This window comes from Plecotus auritus (genome assembly GCF_963455305.1).
Source record: "Plecotus auritus genome assembly, chromosome: 8".
Classification (NCBI taxonomy): domain Eukaryota; kingdom Metazoa; phylum Chordata; class Mammalia; order Chiroptera; family Vespertilionidae; genus Plecotus; species Plecotus auritus.
Genome location: NC_137782.1, coordinates 59,892,872 through 59,910,920, shown reverse-complemented (window position 1 = coordinate 59,910,920; position 18,049 = coordinate 59,892,872). Strand labels below are relative to the sequence as shown.

The following is an 18,049-nucleotide window of genomic DNA, read 5'->3' as shown; positions in this document are numbered from 1 at the left end:
CCCAGGGTGCCTGAGGGAGAACCCCACAGCATAACCCTTTCCTGTAGCATTTACGCCCCATGAGAAAAGGGCCTGGGTAGCAGGTGTTAGGCACCAGGTGGCACCTGGTAGCTGAGGTGAGAGGTTCTGTCTTAGAGCCAAGGAGTTCAGTGTCCCCATCCCTTGGGCTGGCGGGGGCAGAGCTGGAGGCCAGGGGGTGCCAGGTCTTGTTTGTGTGTGTTTGTGGGATTTGAGTTTCTGATAGATGGTAATCATTGCCAGGCCTCCCCAGCTGGAACTGGAGCAGGCACAGCGCCAGGGCCTGCCGACCTCAGGACAAGTATAAGAGCCAAAGAGGACCTGGAGCCAGGCCAGGACAGAGATGCCAGCCACCTGCGGGGACACCAGGATGCAGAGCTAAAGCTGAGGCATTCGGACCGCCAGGTGGGCAGGGTCAGTTCTGGAAGTGGCCCCCTCTCTGGAAGATCTGGGAGATGCCCTAAGGAAAACACTGGGCAGCACTGGTTGGAGGAAGTCACCAGAAGTTTAGTTCAGCAGGGTGAGTACGTTTCCATGGTTCCTGCCTTTCCCTACAAGCTCCTCGCCCCTACGAGTAACAGAGTGACTATCTGTCCCAGAGGTGCCAAGTGGAGACTGAGTGGCCACTTGTCAGGAATTTGAGCCCTGGATCTCTCAAAGAAGCAGTGTGTGTGTGTTGTGGGGGAGGGGGAGCAGGGTAGCAGAAGCACTGTCATTTATCCTGTGCTCACCAAACACCAGGCACTGTGGGTTATCTCACTAAGTTGAAGCCAGAGGATGGAGGCCTGGCTTAGCATCCCAGTTCTTGAGGTATTACCTTCATTAACTCTTAAAACAGCCCTATGAGGTAGACATTGTACAGATGAGGAGACAGAAGCACAGAGATGTTAAGTTACTAGTACTTGCCCATGGACACACAGCAAGTAAGTGGCAAAACCAGGATGTGTACTGACTCCAAAGCCTGTGCTCTTAACCTCCGTATTATGCTATCATGTGGCTGTGGTAAGTCCCTTCCACTTTCCGAGGGGCAGTTTCCTTATCCTAGATTCAGGGTGTAAGATATTGCCCTGAGATTCCCTAAAGTTACCTGGACATGGATCAGCTTTAAACACCAGGAAACCTTTTTGGAAACATTTGTCAAAAGCTATGAGCCCTAGCTGGTTTGGCTCAGTGGATAGAGCGTCAGCCTGTGGACTGAAGGGTCCCAGGTTCGATTCCAGCCAAGGGCACATGCCTGGGTTGTGGGCTTTATTCCCAGTAGGGGATGTGCAGGAGGCAGCCAATCAATGATTCTCTCTCAGCATTGATGTTTTTATCTCTCTTTCCCTCTCCCTTCTTCTGTGAAATCAATGAAAATCTATTTTAAAAGACAACAACTATGTGTATAATACCTTTTGATCCAGCATTCAACTTTGGAAATTTATCATAAAGGATATAATTGGATTTATGAATAAGGAAGTTCATTATAGTTTTCCTTATAATCACAGAAAATTAGAAGCAAACAAATTTGGGGAAAAAATCATGTACATCCTATGATGAAATAATAAGCAGCCATTAAAAGCATATGTTCAAAGGGTACTGAATGTTCTTGGGAAATTCTCATTTGTTAAGTGGAAAAAGCACTTTATAAAACTATACATGGGTATGATCTACTTATAAATATGTGTATATATAGATTTATGAAACAAATATAAAAGACTAGAAAAAATACCCCTAGGGGTTGAGAGTTTATCTCTTGAGAGATGGAAGTATGCATATTTTTAAATTTTTCTTTCTTTTTTTAAAAAAATATGTGACTGGCTGCCTCTTGTACGACCCCTACTGGGGATCGAGCCCGAAACCCAGGCATGTGCCCTTGACTGGAATCAAACCTGGGACCCTTCAGTCCCCAGGCCGATGCTCTATCCACTGAGCCAAACCGGCTAGGGCTATATTTTTCTTTATTCATGTCTAGATTCCTCAAATTTTCTACAAACATACACGTGTACTACTTTTTTAATTAGAAAAATTACCGTAGGGGTTTTTTTTTTAAACTATGGTTTTATTGATCTTTTTTTTTTTTTTTTTTTTTAGAAAGAGTGGAAGGGAGAGGGATAGAGATATTGAAACATGAGAGAGAAACTGTGATTGGCTGCCTCCTGCACGCCCCCTACTTGGGATGGAGCCCACCGCCAGGGCATGTGCCCTGACTGGGAATCATACTGGTGACCAACCTCCTGGTTCATGGGTTGATGCTCAACCATTTAGCCACACCAGCCGGGCTGCTTCTGGTTTTTTTTTAATCTGATTTTTGGCTTGGGCAGCCCTCTCTGTTATAATGCACTCGTTGACTTGAAGAGGGAACTGAATCGCAGGCTGTCCGTATTGCGAGGGCTTCTGAGATGATCTGGTCCACCGGGTTACATGTGGGGAAGTGAGGCCCAGGGGTGCCAGGGACTTGTCCAAAGTTCCTAGGCCAGACTGCTAGAAGGGCAAGGAGGCAGAAGGGAATCACTCCTAGAATTTACTGTTTGTGGCTAACGTGTTCATAACTAACATGCAAGTGAGGCCATGAATGGCAAGTGTAGCTGACCTCACAGACACACCCAGTGACAACTCAGGCTGGCAGTGACAGGTGAGAGTGAGCAAAGGGCAGCTGGGTGGGCATGGAGCAAGCCAGGTGTGCCCCAGACTTCTACCTCTCATCTGTCAGCCTCACCCAGGGGCGCTTCCTCCCGGTAGGACTGAGGCCTCGCGCTCACTGCTGGCAGCTGGATTCAGTGTGCTTTCTCGGGAGAATGAAAGGACTTCGCTGGCGTTATACTCGGCTGGTAAGGGGTCCAGCTTGGGCTGGTGTTAGGTCAGGACAGGTGGGGGACGGGAAGCTCTCTGGCAGGGTGGGGCCTGAGCTAGGGATGAATGCAGGCAGGTGATTTGTTCCTCTTCCAAGTCCCTCCCCAGCTGGCCTGGGGTTCAGAGCACAAACTCAGGAACCCAGGGCCTTCTCTCCCAGACCCCCAAGGAGCACAGACTGCTGTTCCGTTTCTTCCTCCCTCGAGTGGGTGCCAGACGGAGCTCTGTCCGGAAGCCCCACACAGCTAGGAACCCCTCCATAGGCCTGAACCTGGGGAACAGGAAAGCAATGTCTGAAACAGAGTGGAAGCTCAAATGAATGAATGAATGAATGAATGAATATAATAACATACATGCCCCCTGACTCATATACCAGTACATATATGGGGTATCCCCCAAAAATGTATGCACACTTTAACAGCTGATAATACACTTCATTTTCACTCCTTTCCAGGTTTATCTGATTTGAAATAATGGGTGAAGCTAGACTAAGCTTTAAACAAAGAAAATTTATCCTAAAATGCCACTAGACTTTTTTTTAATGGGATCCATAAAAGATAAAATTTATGGTTCAAAATCAGCAACAGTCCATGAATTGAGGGCACACAAATACTGAACAAAATGATTCTTTTTTAAAAAAATGTTTTCAAGCATATTAGCCCTTTTCTTTTCTTTTCAATATGTTTTTGATTTCAGAGAGGAGGGGAGAGGCAGGGAGAGACAGAAACATGAATGATGAGAGAGAATCATTGATCGGCTGCCTCCTACACACCCCACACTGGGGATCGAGCCTGCAACCCAGGCATGTGCCCTGACTGGTAATTGAACCATGACTTCCTGGTTCATAGGTTGGTGCTCAACCACTGAGCCACGCCTGCCGGGCCAAAATGATTCTTGATGTTTGGAATTCCATTACTTCGAGTTACCAGCTGTGCCTGGACCAGAACAGTCATCAGTTTGAAAACAGGCATTAACAACAACAAAAAAAATTATTCATTTCTATAGATTCTTTTGAATTTTGAAAATGAACTGTATGTTAATAAACACCGACTTTAGACCTAAACTGCTGCCTCGCACAACAATTTCAAAACTACAACTAAAAGACAGAACGTCTATCACCCAGAACCACGGGAAAGCTGGCTGAGTGGAAGTTCTACAACTAGAAGGAAAGAGCAAACAGCATTGAGGGGTGCACAAGCGCTGAAAAGCTGAGGTACGGAGACGCACGAATTGGGCTGGCGACGGGTGACTGAAAGCGCTGCTGTTTTCAACCCGAAGGGAGATAAGCTCCCGATTACTCCGAACTCGTTTCTGGGGAGACGCAGGGGACCCAAACTCCTACAGGGAGAAGCTGGACTGTCTGCCGTGGGGTCGGAAAGTGAGGGAGGCTTGCTTGCAGGGCTGCGCGCAGGAACAATTGTTTATTGTGCTGGGGCGCGGGACGCGGGGACAGGGTCGGAGCCACAGAGCCGGCTTACTGGCAGCCATCGCTGTTTGCCACGCCCTAGCCTAGTCACGCCCTGAGACCCCGCCCTGCACAATCTACGAACCCACCCAAGCTCCAAGCAGCAGCTTTAGCATATGAATGGCCTGCCCTATCGCAGCTTAACCTAGCAAACTTGCAGCCCGGATCAGACAGCTCCAAAACCTCCAAACTCCAAGCAAAGAGGAGAAAACTGTAGTTCTTGCTGTAGCTCCTGCTGGGTGGCCTCAGACAGTAGCTGACCTGCACCCCATTGGAGATCCAGAAGCCAGTGTACCTAGTGGTCAGTGTGAGACACCAGATTTCAACTCCTCACATCCATAAGTGATACATTCAAGAGGCAGACTCAGTGAGCACCAAAGCCCCACTGAAACAAGCCCTGCACCATAAGCGTGTCTCCAGCGCAGCAGTTCTTCCATTATAGACACAGCGGGTCCTCACAGCCAATTGGCCTGGAGGTCAATTCCTCCCAGTGTACCAACAGCAATCAAGGCTTAACTACACCAAGACTTTGCACTCAGCCCACAAAGGGGTGTACCAAAGGCGTCCACCTCAGGTGATTGGGGAGGCTGAGCTACTGGCCCCTATAGGTCACCTACCACACAAAGCCACTCCATCAACATAAGGAAGCAGCAAAATGCGGAGACAAAGAAACATGTCACGAATAAAAGAAATGGAGGAAAGCAAACTAATGGACGACATAGTGTTCAGAACCACATTTATAAGGTTACTCAAGAATCTTCTAAAAACCGCCGAGAAACTTGATGAGACCTTCAAGGACCTTAATGAGAATGCCAAAAAAATGGAAAAGGACCAGTCAGAAATTAAGCATACACTGTCTGAAATAAAGAATATACCAAAACTCAACTGTAGATCAATGTACCCCAAGAATCAAACCAAAGATCTGAAATATGAGGAAACAAAAAACACCCAACCAGAAAAACAAAGAGAAAAAATCCAAAAATATGAAGATAATGTAAGGAGCCTCTGGGACAACTTCAAGCGTACCAACATCCGAATTTTTGGGGTGCCAGAAGAAGAGAAAGAGCAAAATATTGAAAACCTATTAGAAGAAATAATGACAGAAAACTTTCCCTACCTGGTGAAAGAAATAGACTTACAAGTTCAGGAAGCGCACAGAACCCCATACAAGAGGAATCCAAAGAGGACCACACCAAGACACATCATAATTAAAATGCCAAGAGCAAAAGACAAAGAGAGAATCTTGAAAGCAGCAAGAGAAAAACGGTTAGTTACCTACAAGGGAGCACCCATACGACTGTCAGCTGATTTCTCGGCAGAAACTATGCAGGCCAGAAGGGAGTGGCAACAAATATTCAAAGTGATGAACAGCAAGAACCTACAACCAAGATTACTCTACCCAGCAAAGCTATCATTCAGAGTTGAAGGTCAGATAAAGAGCTTCACAGACAAGAAAAAGCTAAAGGAGTTCATCACCACCAAACCAGGATTACATGAAATGCTGAAGGGTGTTCTTTAAGAAGAGGAAGAAGAAGAAAAAGGTAAAGATAAAAATTATGAACAACAAAATGACATCAAATACATACCTACCAACAAGTGAATCTAAAAATCAAGTGAATAAAAAATCTGAAGAACAGAATGGACTGGTGAATATAATAGAATCAGGGACATAGAAAGGGAGTGGACTGACAATTCTTAGGGGGGAGGGGGTGTGAGGGGTGCGGGAAGAGACTGAACAAAAAGCTTACACCTATGGATGAAGACAGTGGCAGGGGATAAGGGCATGGGGTGGGGTGGGGAATCAGGTGGAGGGGAGCTAGGGGGAAAAAAAGAGGAACACCTGTAATAATCTGAACAATAAAGATTTATTAAAATAAAAAAAAAATAAACACCGACTTTATAATCATTCGAAGTGTGTATACATTTTGGGGGGACACCCTGTATTTATACAATCCCAACTCACACTCACAAATACATTGACAGGTAAACACAAAGTTACACTCAACACCGCCTCACATTGATTTGCCTACACAACTCTATTTTAAGGGAACACACACATACACATGGACAATCGCACATTTTACACAAACTGCACATGCCTCACCTATGACAACATGATTGTTTCACTGGCTGACAGGGAAGCCTTGGGGTCTCGTTGTCTTCCTTTGGAAAATGGGAATAATAAGCAGCACATTATTAGGATTCTTGGGGAAATTCGGAGAGATCATGCACAGCTAGCACTTCACACGGGCCTGGTCAAGTGTGTGCTGATCAATGCCAGCCACTCTGGTTCTTACTATTATGATCATTATTTCATGTACCATCTTACATAGCACCCAGGCCATGTGCCCTGACTGGGAATCGTGCCCTTCTCTCCTGCCCCCGAGCTGAGAACTGGATCCCTGGCACCCACCTTGGGTCCAGAGCAGACAGGCAGACAAACCACAGGGCCCACGGCCACAACTGATGGGCGTGTGTGATTCCAACCTTAGCTAGCAGGTACCTGGGAGGAAGCCGGCTGGCAGGACTGGGTCTTGTCTGTGATGGACCCTTCCCAGCCTCCTCTGGCTGGGCTGGTAGTTAAAGGGGCCTGGGCAGGGGTAGCTGAGGCTCTCAGGCCTGGGAGATGTGGGAGCTGGTGTCTCCTGTCCCTTGACTCGCCAGGCCTCTTTGTGTCTTCACAGCCCAGCCAGGTGGAGAACACTCTGTCTGGAGAGGAGGGTGAGGAAGGGGAAGAGGAAGAGGAAGAGGAAGAAGAAGAGGAGAAGGAGGCAGCCCCGGCTCCAGCCCCAGCTCCTGAAGATCCCCTGGAGCCCCAGTTGGCAGAAGCCAGCCAGGTTCTGGGACCCTCGGAGATTAGGCAGGTTCGGCCTGGTTTATGGTGCGAGGATTTCAGCCCTGAGACTGAGAGTCCCACCCGCCTGTCCCACTCCCAGCCAGACACCTGGGATCACTCCTGCTCTGAACCCAGCTCACTGTGTCACCCTGGGCAAGCCATTTCTCATCTGGGCTTCCCTTTGCCACTTGTCAAACAATCCAGTAATAACGGCAACGCCATCTTCACTGGGCCAAGTGAAGGATGTATGAAATAAGCTAATGTTTAAGTAGAACCAGCCCTTGGGAGGGATGAGAGGATAAGGGGAGAGGGATTAGGAGAAGGGACTCAGCATCTCATCTATTCTCCAGCCACTAGAGGCCAGGGTGACCAAGGGGAGAGAGACCGGACCTGGGTTCAAATCCTGACTCTGCCACTTGCTCCCCAAGTGGGCTTTAGACAAGCTGATCCCCTCCCCTAGCCTCATCTGTAAAATAGTCCCTCTCTGGGGGCTACTCCTAACAGGTGTGAAAGTCCCCTGGAAACAGGAAACTACTCTGTAAAGTGTAAAGTACCTTGCTTGTGTGAGTGGTGGCTGTTTAACCTCCCTGGGACTACTTCCCCCACCCCCACACCCGCCCAGGGATAGTAGAAGGAGACTGGGAGGATGAGGATCCCCCACTCACCTCCAGACCTGTCCCCAGCTCAGCCTCCACCTCCCCCCGAGAGTCACTGGATATTCTTGGAGTCTGGCCTTCTGCACGGCAAGGGACGGCTTCAGTCTGCAGAGCCTGTACAGGCAGATGGAGGGCCACAGTGGGCCCGTGCTGCTGGTGCTGAAGGACCAGGATGGGCAGGTGAGCTGGGCTGGCGAGTGTTAAGGAAAGGATGTGTGTAGATGGGCCCTTGAGGGCCTCTCCACCCTCCAGCACTGCCCCAGGCTCCCCACTTGCCCCTCTAGGATGAGCCTATATTACCAAGCTTGGAAATTGGGTTTCCAGGGGATCACCTATTTCCTTCCAGCTGCAAAACACACACTCTTCCGCTTTCCAGGTATTTGGGGCCTTCTCCTCCTCAGCTTTTCGACTCAGCAAAGGGTTCTACGGTACTGGCGAGACATTCCTCTTCTCCTTCTCCCCACAACTGAAGGTGATGTTCCCACCCTTGCGGGAGCGGTTGGGAGGGGTCTATGGCAGGACAAAGGTCCCAGGGTCCCAGTGGCCCCCCAGCTCCATCCCCTGTGCTGGGGTGCCTGGTGTCCTCCAACCTTCCCACAGAGGGAAGGCAGGAGGGCTGTGGCAGGCAGAGCACCCGCCTTGGCCTGCCCATCTTTGTGTGTGTGTTTGTTTAAATAATCACTAGGTCCTTGGCAACCACTTACTGGCTCTGCGAGGAAGAAGTTTGTTGCTCACCAGATACAGGCTGGAAAGACAAGTTTAATCAAAGGGCAGGTAGATCTGGGGGTGCTGCGAGTGAGGATGGAGGAGAAGGTGTGAAGGTTGAGGGGAGAGCAAGTATCAACTAGTGATCATGAGAGTGGAAAGGGAAGCCCAGGAGAGAAAACTAGAGACGAGGAGGAACAGCCAGACAATGCTGATGGGAGGGCTGAGACTGAATTTTAAAACAAGCCAGGTACTTTGGCATGTGCTTTCCTCCAGCAACATTCAGCTCTTCCGGTTCAGGCAATGGAGAGCGTGCAGAGTGGAGGGAGGGTTCGTCCATGATGGGTTTGGCCAAGCTGTTTTAACCGAGGAGAGAGGGAAAAGGAAGTCGAAGGGAGTGGAAATACAAAACGGAGGGAGAAATAGTGCTGGATACTTTGGTTTGCGATTAGGTACCTCCTCTCCAGTGCACAGACCAAGACACCTACAGACACACCCAGCAACACAAACATCTGGATGCATCATGAGGAGGTGACGAGGAGCTATGGACTGCCTTGCTATAGGCAAATGCACCCTACCTATTGCATTGCCTGGTAATCTCATCAGGAAAGAGGAGAGGGGTCTGTTGTCCATAGTGAACCCACGCTGGAGACTAGTCATCGCTGCCTGCCTTCCGGGGTTCGCATACTAGAATTCTAGAATTTTCCTCTTACTGAACTGACAACTCCTTGGCAGAATTCTTTGTTCCTCTTCGTCTTCCCCAACCTTTTAATGGCACAAGGTCCTAGAGCTCAGTTTTGGGTTCCCCGCTCTTCTCTGACTGCCCTCTTTTTCTTCAAGGTCCTATCCATTCTTACAGTTTTCTGTGCCGTCCATGTGCTGATGGCCTCTTCCCCTGGACTCCAAACTCACATACATCCAAACACTACCCAGTGGCTCCACAAATCTCAAACATGGCATTTCAAATCTCACAGGTCCAAAGCTGAGCTCCTGACTCTCCCCCATAAAATAGCTCCTCCTGCCATCTTCCCCAACGAAGTTCATTGGCACCTCCATCTTTCCCGCTGCTGAGGCCAAAAATTTTGGAGTCCTTCTTAACATCTCTTCTACACCTTACATCTGAGCTGCCAACGAATTCTGACTGTCCTGCCTTCTCTTTCTGTCTATATCCAGAATCCACCACTTTTCACCATGCCCTTTGCAGTCATCATGGTTCAAGCCACCATCATTTGTTTGCCTGTGTTCTTGCTCTAGCCTCCTAATACTTCTACCTTCAATCATCACAGTAGATGAAATGATCCCTTTAAAAGCTAAGTCAGAGCATGTCACTGACTCCACGCTGCCAATGGCTTCCTTTCTCACTCGGAGAAAAGCCAAAGCCTTTACAATAACCTACAAGTCCCTGTATCTTCTGGCCTCTCGCTGTTGTTTCTTTTTTTAAAAATATGTTTTTATTGACTTTTTAGAGAGAGAGAAAGGAAGAGGATAGAGAGGTAGAAACATCAACGAGAGAGAAACATCACCAATTGGCTGCCTCCTGCACACCCCCTACTGGGGATCAAGCCCGCCCTTGGGTATGTGCCATGACTGGGAATTAAACCAGTGACCTTTGGTTCATGGATTGACACTCAACCACTGAGCCACACCAGCTAGGCTTTACCTCACTGTGCTCTAGCCACACTGACCTCTGAGCTGGTCATTAAACATGCTGGCCTGCTACTGCCTCGGGGCCTTTGCATATGATGTTCTGCCTATAGTGCCCTCCGTTGGATGTCCACACGGCTTAGTTCTCACCTCCTTCAGTTCTCTGCTCAAATGTCACCATCTCAGAAAGGCCTCCCCTGGTCACCTGATTTAAATTTATAATACTGCACCCCCTGGAACCCCCGTTTGCCCTTTTCTACCTTTTTCTCCTTAGCATCTGTCACTACCTAACATACTATTTATTTTACTTATGGATTTGCCCCCTCCAACTAGAATGGAAGTCCCATGAGGCAGGCATTTTTGTCTGTTATGGTCACCATTCTACCCATTCATTACCTAAAACAGCACCTGGTGCTAAATGCTAAAAAAAGAAATGAGTAATTTTCTCAGGGGCTTGCTATCTGTCTTCCTAGCCTATTGTTATGGAATCTCACCTTTTCGAAAACTGGTTAACTTGTGCCTGTCTTTGATCTTTTGGGACTTAGGTTCTTCATGAATTCCCAGTAGTTCCTTGATCACTACTGCAAGCAGCATCATGAAGATGGTCTTAATTCCTTTTGTAGCAATGTTTACCTTACTCCTTCAAGTTCGAAGGTCATGTTCCTTGATGAAAGTAGAAGAGGACTTGAATAGTTCTGTCTTCTTATGGTCACTTGTTAATATTATCTCATCTCTTCTGAGACCAGGCTTATCTTTTATTAGTACTTTTTTTTTTTTTTTGCTAAAAATCCTTTGGTTGTTCATAGCATTTTTTTTTTACAACTAATTATAAGTAATAATATACTATGCTTTTGCAGCCCTTTAAAAATCTTTGTATTAACTGAATTGACTCTTGAGTAATTTATTTGTTCAATAAACATCTATACCACCCTGGCTGGGTAGCTCAGTTGGTTAGAGCGTTGTCTGATACACCAAGGTTGCAGGTTCAATCTCTACTCAGGGCACATATTAGATGCAACCAATGAATGCATAAATAAGTAGAATAACGAATCGATGTTTTTCTCTCTAAAAAAAATCAATAAAAACAAACAAACAAGAGAACACAACTATACTATGTTTTAGGAATACTGCCAGGAATCAAGACAGCTCTCACAGAGCTTATATGTTAGGGGGCAAGCAATGACACATGAACAGGGGCACTTCAGTGAGAAAGGAAAAAAGGTCTGGGAGGAAGGGCTACTTTAAATAGGGTGGTCCAGGAAATTTTTCTGAGATATTTAAGATAAAAGATGAGAAGTGAGCCATTTGAGGATCTGCAGGAAGACCATCTGGGCATAGGGATCAGTAGGCGTGAAGGTCCTGAAGCAGGAAAAGCTTTGGGTGTCCCAGGGTCAGAAAGGCCGGTGTAGCTGAAGTGCAGTAAGGAAGGGAAGAGGTCAGAGAGAAAATCAGGGTTCTGAGCCGGCTTGGCTTCCAGCTATAGTGAGGAGTTGGATTTTGTTCCCATTGCACTGGGAAGCCATTGGAGGGCTTTAGGCAGAGGAAAGATAATATCTGATTCGATTCTGAATCGATCACTTGGAGTGCAGTGTAGAGACAGGCTGTGGGCAGGAGACAGTGGAAGCTGTGATCCAGCAAGGAATGACTTGGCATGGATGTGTGGGCAAGAATGAGTAGAGATGGATAGGACAGAAATGGTGGTAGTCAGGGGGTGTCTGGGGTGGGCCTGCAAGACTTGCTGGGTGTGAGGCAGCACTGGGGGATGGGCGGGCTTGGTGCTACCTCCAGTGAGAGATGAGGAGACAGTTAGTTAATGGTAGAATTAGGGCCCGACTCCTGACCCGGGCTTTTCTCCTCCTCTCTCCAGCTTTGGAAGCAGTAAGTGTCAGAGGTTCTGTTCTATTACTAGAACAGAGGGGCTAGTGGATTCAGGCTGGAGAGCAAAAGGAGGTGAATTCCAGAGACTGGCAAAAAATCTCAAGAGCCAGGAGCCCAGAATACTTGGGGGGGCCTGGATGTTCAATTCCCTTTACAATACTGCCACCCAGTGATGTGGAGTTGAGCTGCAGGGCAGTAACTGGAGCCTTTTTCTGTTATGCCAGGTCTTTAAGTGGACAGGAAGCAACTCCTTCTTTGTGAAAGGAGACTTGGATTCACTGATGATGGGCAGTGGCAGGTGCGTGTCTCAGTCCTCCCTGAGTCTCAGGGTGGTCTGTGTTCTGGTCCCTTCTCTTGTCCAGAAAGGCTGAACGAGGTTGTCTCATAAAATGGGGAGGCTGGTGGTTAACTTTCAGGCCTCTCCCTTCAGCAGCCCCTCAACTTCCCTCTAAGACAACATTGAGGAAAAAAGGATGGCATGACGCTCCCTCTGAGTGTTTGCAGTTGGTGACAGCTTAGTCCGAATTTATGTCACTTTGGGAAGAGCATTCCATGTGGTTGGATGAGGGTAGCCTCAAATTTAGCTGTCAGTACCGTAATCCTAGGGAATGTAACTCACTGGAGTCTGTCCAGGAACCCTGCCTAAGGGTGTGTATATGTGTGTGTTGGGGGTGGGAAGTGGAGTGGGTTAGGAGGAAAAGGTTAGTCTTGCCCCTGGTATGACCTGCAAATTGAGGCAGAATCAATCCTATCCTGAGGGCAAAGATGACAACACTGATCAGGACCAGGCAGCTGCCTGAACAGCCTCCAGAGGCAGCTGGACACAGGACACACCAGCTTTCTCTGCCTTGCAGTAACTCACTTCCCAGCTCCAGCCTAGGTATGCTGCCAGGTAAAGGAATATGCTCTCTGAAGTGTTTTGGGCTCAGAGTCCACATCTGTGAGATTCACTCCTTTGGTTAAACCTTGCCATCTTGCCGAAACCGGTTTGGCTCAGTGGATAGAGCGTCGGCCTGCGGACTGGAAGGTCCCGGGTTCGATTCCGGTCAAGGGCATGTACCTTGGTTGCAGGCACATCCCCAGTGGGAGGTGTGCAGGAGGCAGCTGATCGATGTTTCTCTCTCATCGATGTTTCTAACTCTCTATCCCTCTCCCTTCCTCTCTGTAAAATATCAATAAAATATATTTAAAAAAAAAAAAAAACCTTGCCATCTTGCCCTAGCCAGTTTGGCTCAGTGGTTGGAGTGTCGACCCATGAGGGTCCTGGGTTTGATTCTGGTCAAGAGCAGGCTAGATTCTCCACACTCCAGGGCATGTGCAGGAGGCAAACAATGAATGCCTTTCTCATGTCGATGTTTCTCTCTCTATATCTCTCCCTCTCCTTTCTACTCTTTATAAAAATCAATGGAAAAATATCCTTGGGTGAGGATTACCAACAACAACAAAAAGCAAAAAAAGAAAACAAACCTTGCCATCTTAAATACATTCCAAATGTTCTAAAACTGTGGTGAGTGTTGCACCACTGTATATATTTATTAAAACCACTGAACTGTAAAAAAACAACAACAACAACAAAAAACCCACAACTCTAAAACCTGTGGGGAATAATGTGTGGAGTCTCTAACAAGTTAGGATAAATCGGTTTAAAGGACTTTGAAATGTAAGCCGTCATGGTGTGGATCTGAAAGGTCTCAACACCCAGGAGAGAGCCATGCCAAGACTTTCCTCTTCTCTTTAGTGGCCACTTTGGGCTGTGGTTGGATGGAGACTTGTATCACGGAGGAAGCCACCCCTGTGCGACCTTCAACAATGAGGTACTGGCCCGGCAGGAGCAGTTCTGCATCAAGGAGCTGGAGGCCTGGGTTCTGAGCTGATGGCCCCACAGTGGGCAGCTTCCTGAGGTAGCAGGTGCTCCGACCTGCTCATGGATGCCGTCCAGGTCCTTACATGGGGCAGGCCATTCTGTCCAAAAACACGGATGGTGAAGTGTCCTAGTGCTGACTGTGGCTGTGAGCCACCCTCCCCGGTGGCCTGGGGACCAAGACAGGCATGGGGCCGGAACGGAAGGAGTGAAAGCCAGTTACACCTCACCTGAGCAGGGCAAAGTCCCTCATGAAAATTATATTTCAAAAAATTATGCAACTAATACATGTTTATTGTAGGAAAAAAAAACCAGAAGGCATTAAAAATGTAAATTGCCAAATTTAACCACCCCCCAAAACACTACCATTTTCATGTATAACCTTCCAGACAGTTTTTCATGGAGATATATATGTATATCTTACAAAAATGGGATTCTACTTTATATGTTTTGGAAATTATTTTAACTTAAAGACTATTGTCAAACCACAGACACCTGGGCTCAGCAAAACTAATAAAGACGCTAGTAGTATCATTCTTTCTCTAGAACAATGAGGGCTGTGTGCTGGGTACTTGCAAATCTCTAATTTCATGAGGAAGATATGAAAGCGGCAAATGAACAATATGCATATTTAATAAAGAAGCTAAAACTCTGTAGATGGGAACCTCGAGAAGTTTAAAACAGAGGGAGGATATGTTTTCGGACACAACAGGAACTCAGAAAACTAAGAAAAATCCATATCCCTTCCCATGCTTGTACCAGAGGAAAACATTCTTTATTATGCTATTGCTTGCCATGACTGAATAAGAAAAGTTAAATAACATACACCCTGTTAAATACCATCCCCTCTCTCACAGACCCAACATAGCATTGAGGTACTAAAAACTACTTGGGTAAATTCCTAGACCCGTTTCCTTTGCACTAAAAGGTCAAAACTCGGCACACAGTGTGAGTGTCATTAAGGAAGACACCTTTGGTTTTAAGATGGAGATACATGATGAAGTTTTATTGCAGGTTTTAATTCCTCACGCAAATTAAGTAACCAGTCATTTAAACTTGCAGTTCTGTTTACAGTCTCAAGGTGATAACATTCAGTAACTTCAAAGACTAAGCTGTTAAAGTCTCCATTTTTATACAAACAGTGAAGATGTTTCTTAAAATAAATCTAACCTTGTAAATGACACATGGTTCTCATCATTAAAATAATTGTAAAAAGCATAAAGTGCAGCTGCCTTATATGCAATAAAGTTATTTATCAGCACAATGATACACAATTGGGATTACAAAATTCCAAAGTAAACCACAATGATTTAAAGGTAGAAGTTGCAAAAATAAAACAATCTTAGCAGAAAAACTACATTCTTAACTATGGGTCTGGGTACACGGAGTCTGAAGCCTAGAGTTCTCCTCACTGGATGTTTTAGAAGCACCATGGCCAAACAGGTATGGCCCAGTACCATGGCTGACTTCACCTGTGCTTCTCGAGCCCCCATGTGAACACATCCCCACCTACATGGCATCACAGTGGAGTGAGAAAAGGGTTTTAATTATTCTCCTATTAATTAGGGTCAACTCTTGATTATCTACCTCGGGGTGGAGGAGGGGGAGTGAGACTATACAGAATGGCAGACATTCCGAATATTTTTCACTCTAGTGTCAACAGAACCTGGTTATTGGCTTCACTCCTAAGAGTCGGGATAATCTGCTGGCCTGTGTTCTGAATTCTTCCCTTCCTCCACTCACTCCTGCCAGAGCCAGGGCTGGCTCCCATAAGAGGTGAAGGGCTCACAAAAAAATGACTGCCATTCCTCACTACCTTGCATCTTCAGGATCCTCTGGCCACCACTGGCTTTGGCTCTAATTCCAGACTTTGCTCTTGGTGAATTTCTGTAGAACTGGAAATGTGCGTGGGGGTGGGATGGGGCACTGCTCACCGCAGTGGTGTCCACTCCACTGCTGAAGGTAACGAAATCAATTTACAAAGGGGAACCTGGAATGCCCTGGGTAATCACTCAGCTCAGCACAGGCAGTTCAGTCTTTGCTCTGAAACCATAAGATGCACTGAACCAGCACCAACCAAGTCCAGCTCTGAGCAGCCCTGAGGAAGGTCTCTGTGACGGCCTCCGCTCAGCTCCCGAGATGCAGGAGCAAGTCGGGGTGAGGTGGAGCTCCTTCTCCAGGCTGGGCAGTGGTATAGCCAAGACTTGGGCAGTCAGAGTTTAGGAGAGAAGGAAACTGCCTGGGTCTGGAGCCACAACTGACCCAGAGGACAACCTGGCTTGGGGAATCCCTCTGCCACTGAGGGTAGGGTCTCCTGAAAGGTATTTTATGTCCTACTTCAGAGGCCAGAGGCCTCCGAATTTTTCCAATAAAATTGAATCAGGCTTCTCACCGAAGAGTTGGAGCCCACTCCTGGTTCTCATCTCTTACTGTTTACCACAATTTGGCTAAAAGGGTGAGGGAAGGTGTCTTTCTCTAATGTTTAGATCACGTAAGGGGAGATGTCCTCAAGGTGACATTTCCTCAGAGGCTAGGATTTTGGTTGGTTTTAATCTTGGCTGTTCACGACAATCCCAACTTCAAATTCCAATGTGTGCCCTTGTATCTTTTCTTTTTTTAAAAAACAATCATATGTCACAAAAGTTTTCTAAGAAAATAGACTACTAAAAAAGAAAGGCTTGAATTAATACTAAAAATAGGTAATTTTTTTTTATAGCATACATAGCAAGATTTGCCAGTTACCTTTTAGTTTCTTTGAATAAAAATTGTTTAGCTTCAGCATAGGTATACATTCAAAATATAAAATAAAAAGTACTTGCTCAGCATGGGAGCACTCTCATCAAATTCCCTCAATTACTTAAGAAAATGATTTCTCCAGGTTTCTCTTTACGTGGGTAGAAGCTGGACTTCCAGCTGAATTTGGGCAATTCCATTCCGGTTTCAGAGGTGTTATAAGTGGGGCTATAACATCGCCATCCTGTCAAAGAGAAAAATACCAGGAACAGAGAAAAGCCAGTTTTCATAATTTCAGTGAAAGTCTCGAGTACACGTACTTGTCTTGCAGACTGATCACGTCCAGACCTACTGATTCTTGAGAAACCCCAAATTACATATACACCCTGCATTTGGGTCAAATTAGAAACACCACAGTCCTAAGCAGATAAGAGCTTTGCATAGCAAAAGCCACCAGACCTATTCTTTTCAAAGATGGTCAGAAGCAGCACACTGCCCAGTTCTATAATCCCTCCCTTCATACACCTTCACAGAATACAAACTGTCCTGTTTTCCCAGGAGAAAGAGAGACTTCACTGGACCCCTGTTCCTCCCTTCCCTAGTCCCCCTTTTTAAAATTTTATGTATTGATTTTAGAGAGCAGAAAGAAGAAAGAACGAGAGAGAAACATCGATTTGTTCTTCCATTTATTTATGCATTCATTGGTTGCTTCTTGTATGTGCCCTGACCAGGGATAGAACCCGCAACCTTGCATATTAGGATGATGAGCTACCCGGTCAGGACCTTTGCCCAGTTCCCCTGCAATACATGGTTCTGGTCTATAAGATGGCAAAAATAACAACAAAAAACCCAGGAAGAACAGGTATGTACCTATGGAACTTGAACTTTTCTCTGCGGAGTAGACTATTCAGCATAGACTCTGCCCAAAATGAGGAAGAGTGTAAGAAGCAAGATGTTTTAATACCTGACTCTATCCTAAACCATTCTTGAATTTGTGAACAGATTCTTTTAGGTCATATAAGAGCACAGGATCTTTGACAGCCTTTCGTGCACCAGGAAAGTGATGTTTGTGGTAGAGTGGTGTGCTCATTTGCCTGTTCACTCTCAGATCCACTCATCACCTTCCCTCTGCTCCACTCTGTATTATGGGGCTGCTCTTGTAAACTCCATTTCCCAGCTCCCAACCTATTGGCTTCCAGTTAGGTTTGGCCCATGGGAGGCACTGGTAGAAGACTGCAAAAGAGGAGGGCAGAGCCCGGTTGGCATGGCTCAGTGGTTGAGCATCAACCCATAAACCAGGAGGTCACGGTTCTATTCCCGGTCCAGGCCCATGACCGGGTTGTGGGCTCGGTACCCAATGAGGGGCGTGGAGGAGGCAGCCAATCAATGATTTTCTTTTTTTTTTTTTAAATATATTTTTA

The 18,049-nt window shown here is 46.6% G+C and overlaps 2 protein-coding genes across 4 annotated transcripts in view; one reads left to right on the top strand and one right to left on the bottom strand.

Annotated features, from left to right (window-relative positions):
- Positions 1 to 358: 358 nt before the first annotated feature.
- On the top strand, positions 359 to 14,439 carry TLDC2 (TBC/LysM-associated domain containing 2). Its single transcript, XM_080686495.1, has 7 exons — positions 359 to 538; positions 2,740 to 2,828; positions 7,000 to 7,179; positions 7,835 to 7,987; positions 8,184 to 8,279; positions 12,259 to 12,332; positions 13,773 to 14,439. The coding sequence occupies exons 2-7, from the start codon at positions 2,796 to 2,798 to the stop codon at positions 13,906 to 13,908; spliced, it is 672 nt and encodes a 223-aa protein (XP_080542621.1). The 5' UTR covers positions 359 to 538; positions 2,740 to 2,795; the 3' UTR covers positions 13,909 to 14,439.
- Positions 14,440 to 14,646: 207 nt separating this feature from the next.
- Positions 14,647 to 18,049, bottom strand: part of SAMHD1 (SAM and HD domain containing deoxynucleoside triphosphate triphosphohydrolase 1) — a 58,974-nt gene continuing 55,571 nt past the window's right edge. For 2 of the 3 annotated variants that reach the window (XM_080686492.1, XM_080686493.1), the window contains exon 16: positions 14,647 to 16,872. In XM_080686492.1, the coding sequence (XP_080542618.1) occupies positions 16,753 to 16,872 (120 nt within the window). In that variant the 3' untranslated portion in view covers positions 14,647 to 16,752. The remainder of the gene's footprint in view (positions 16,873 to 18,049) is intronic. The other variant, XM_080686494.1, reaches the window with a different exon arrangement.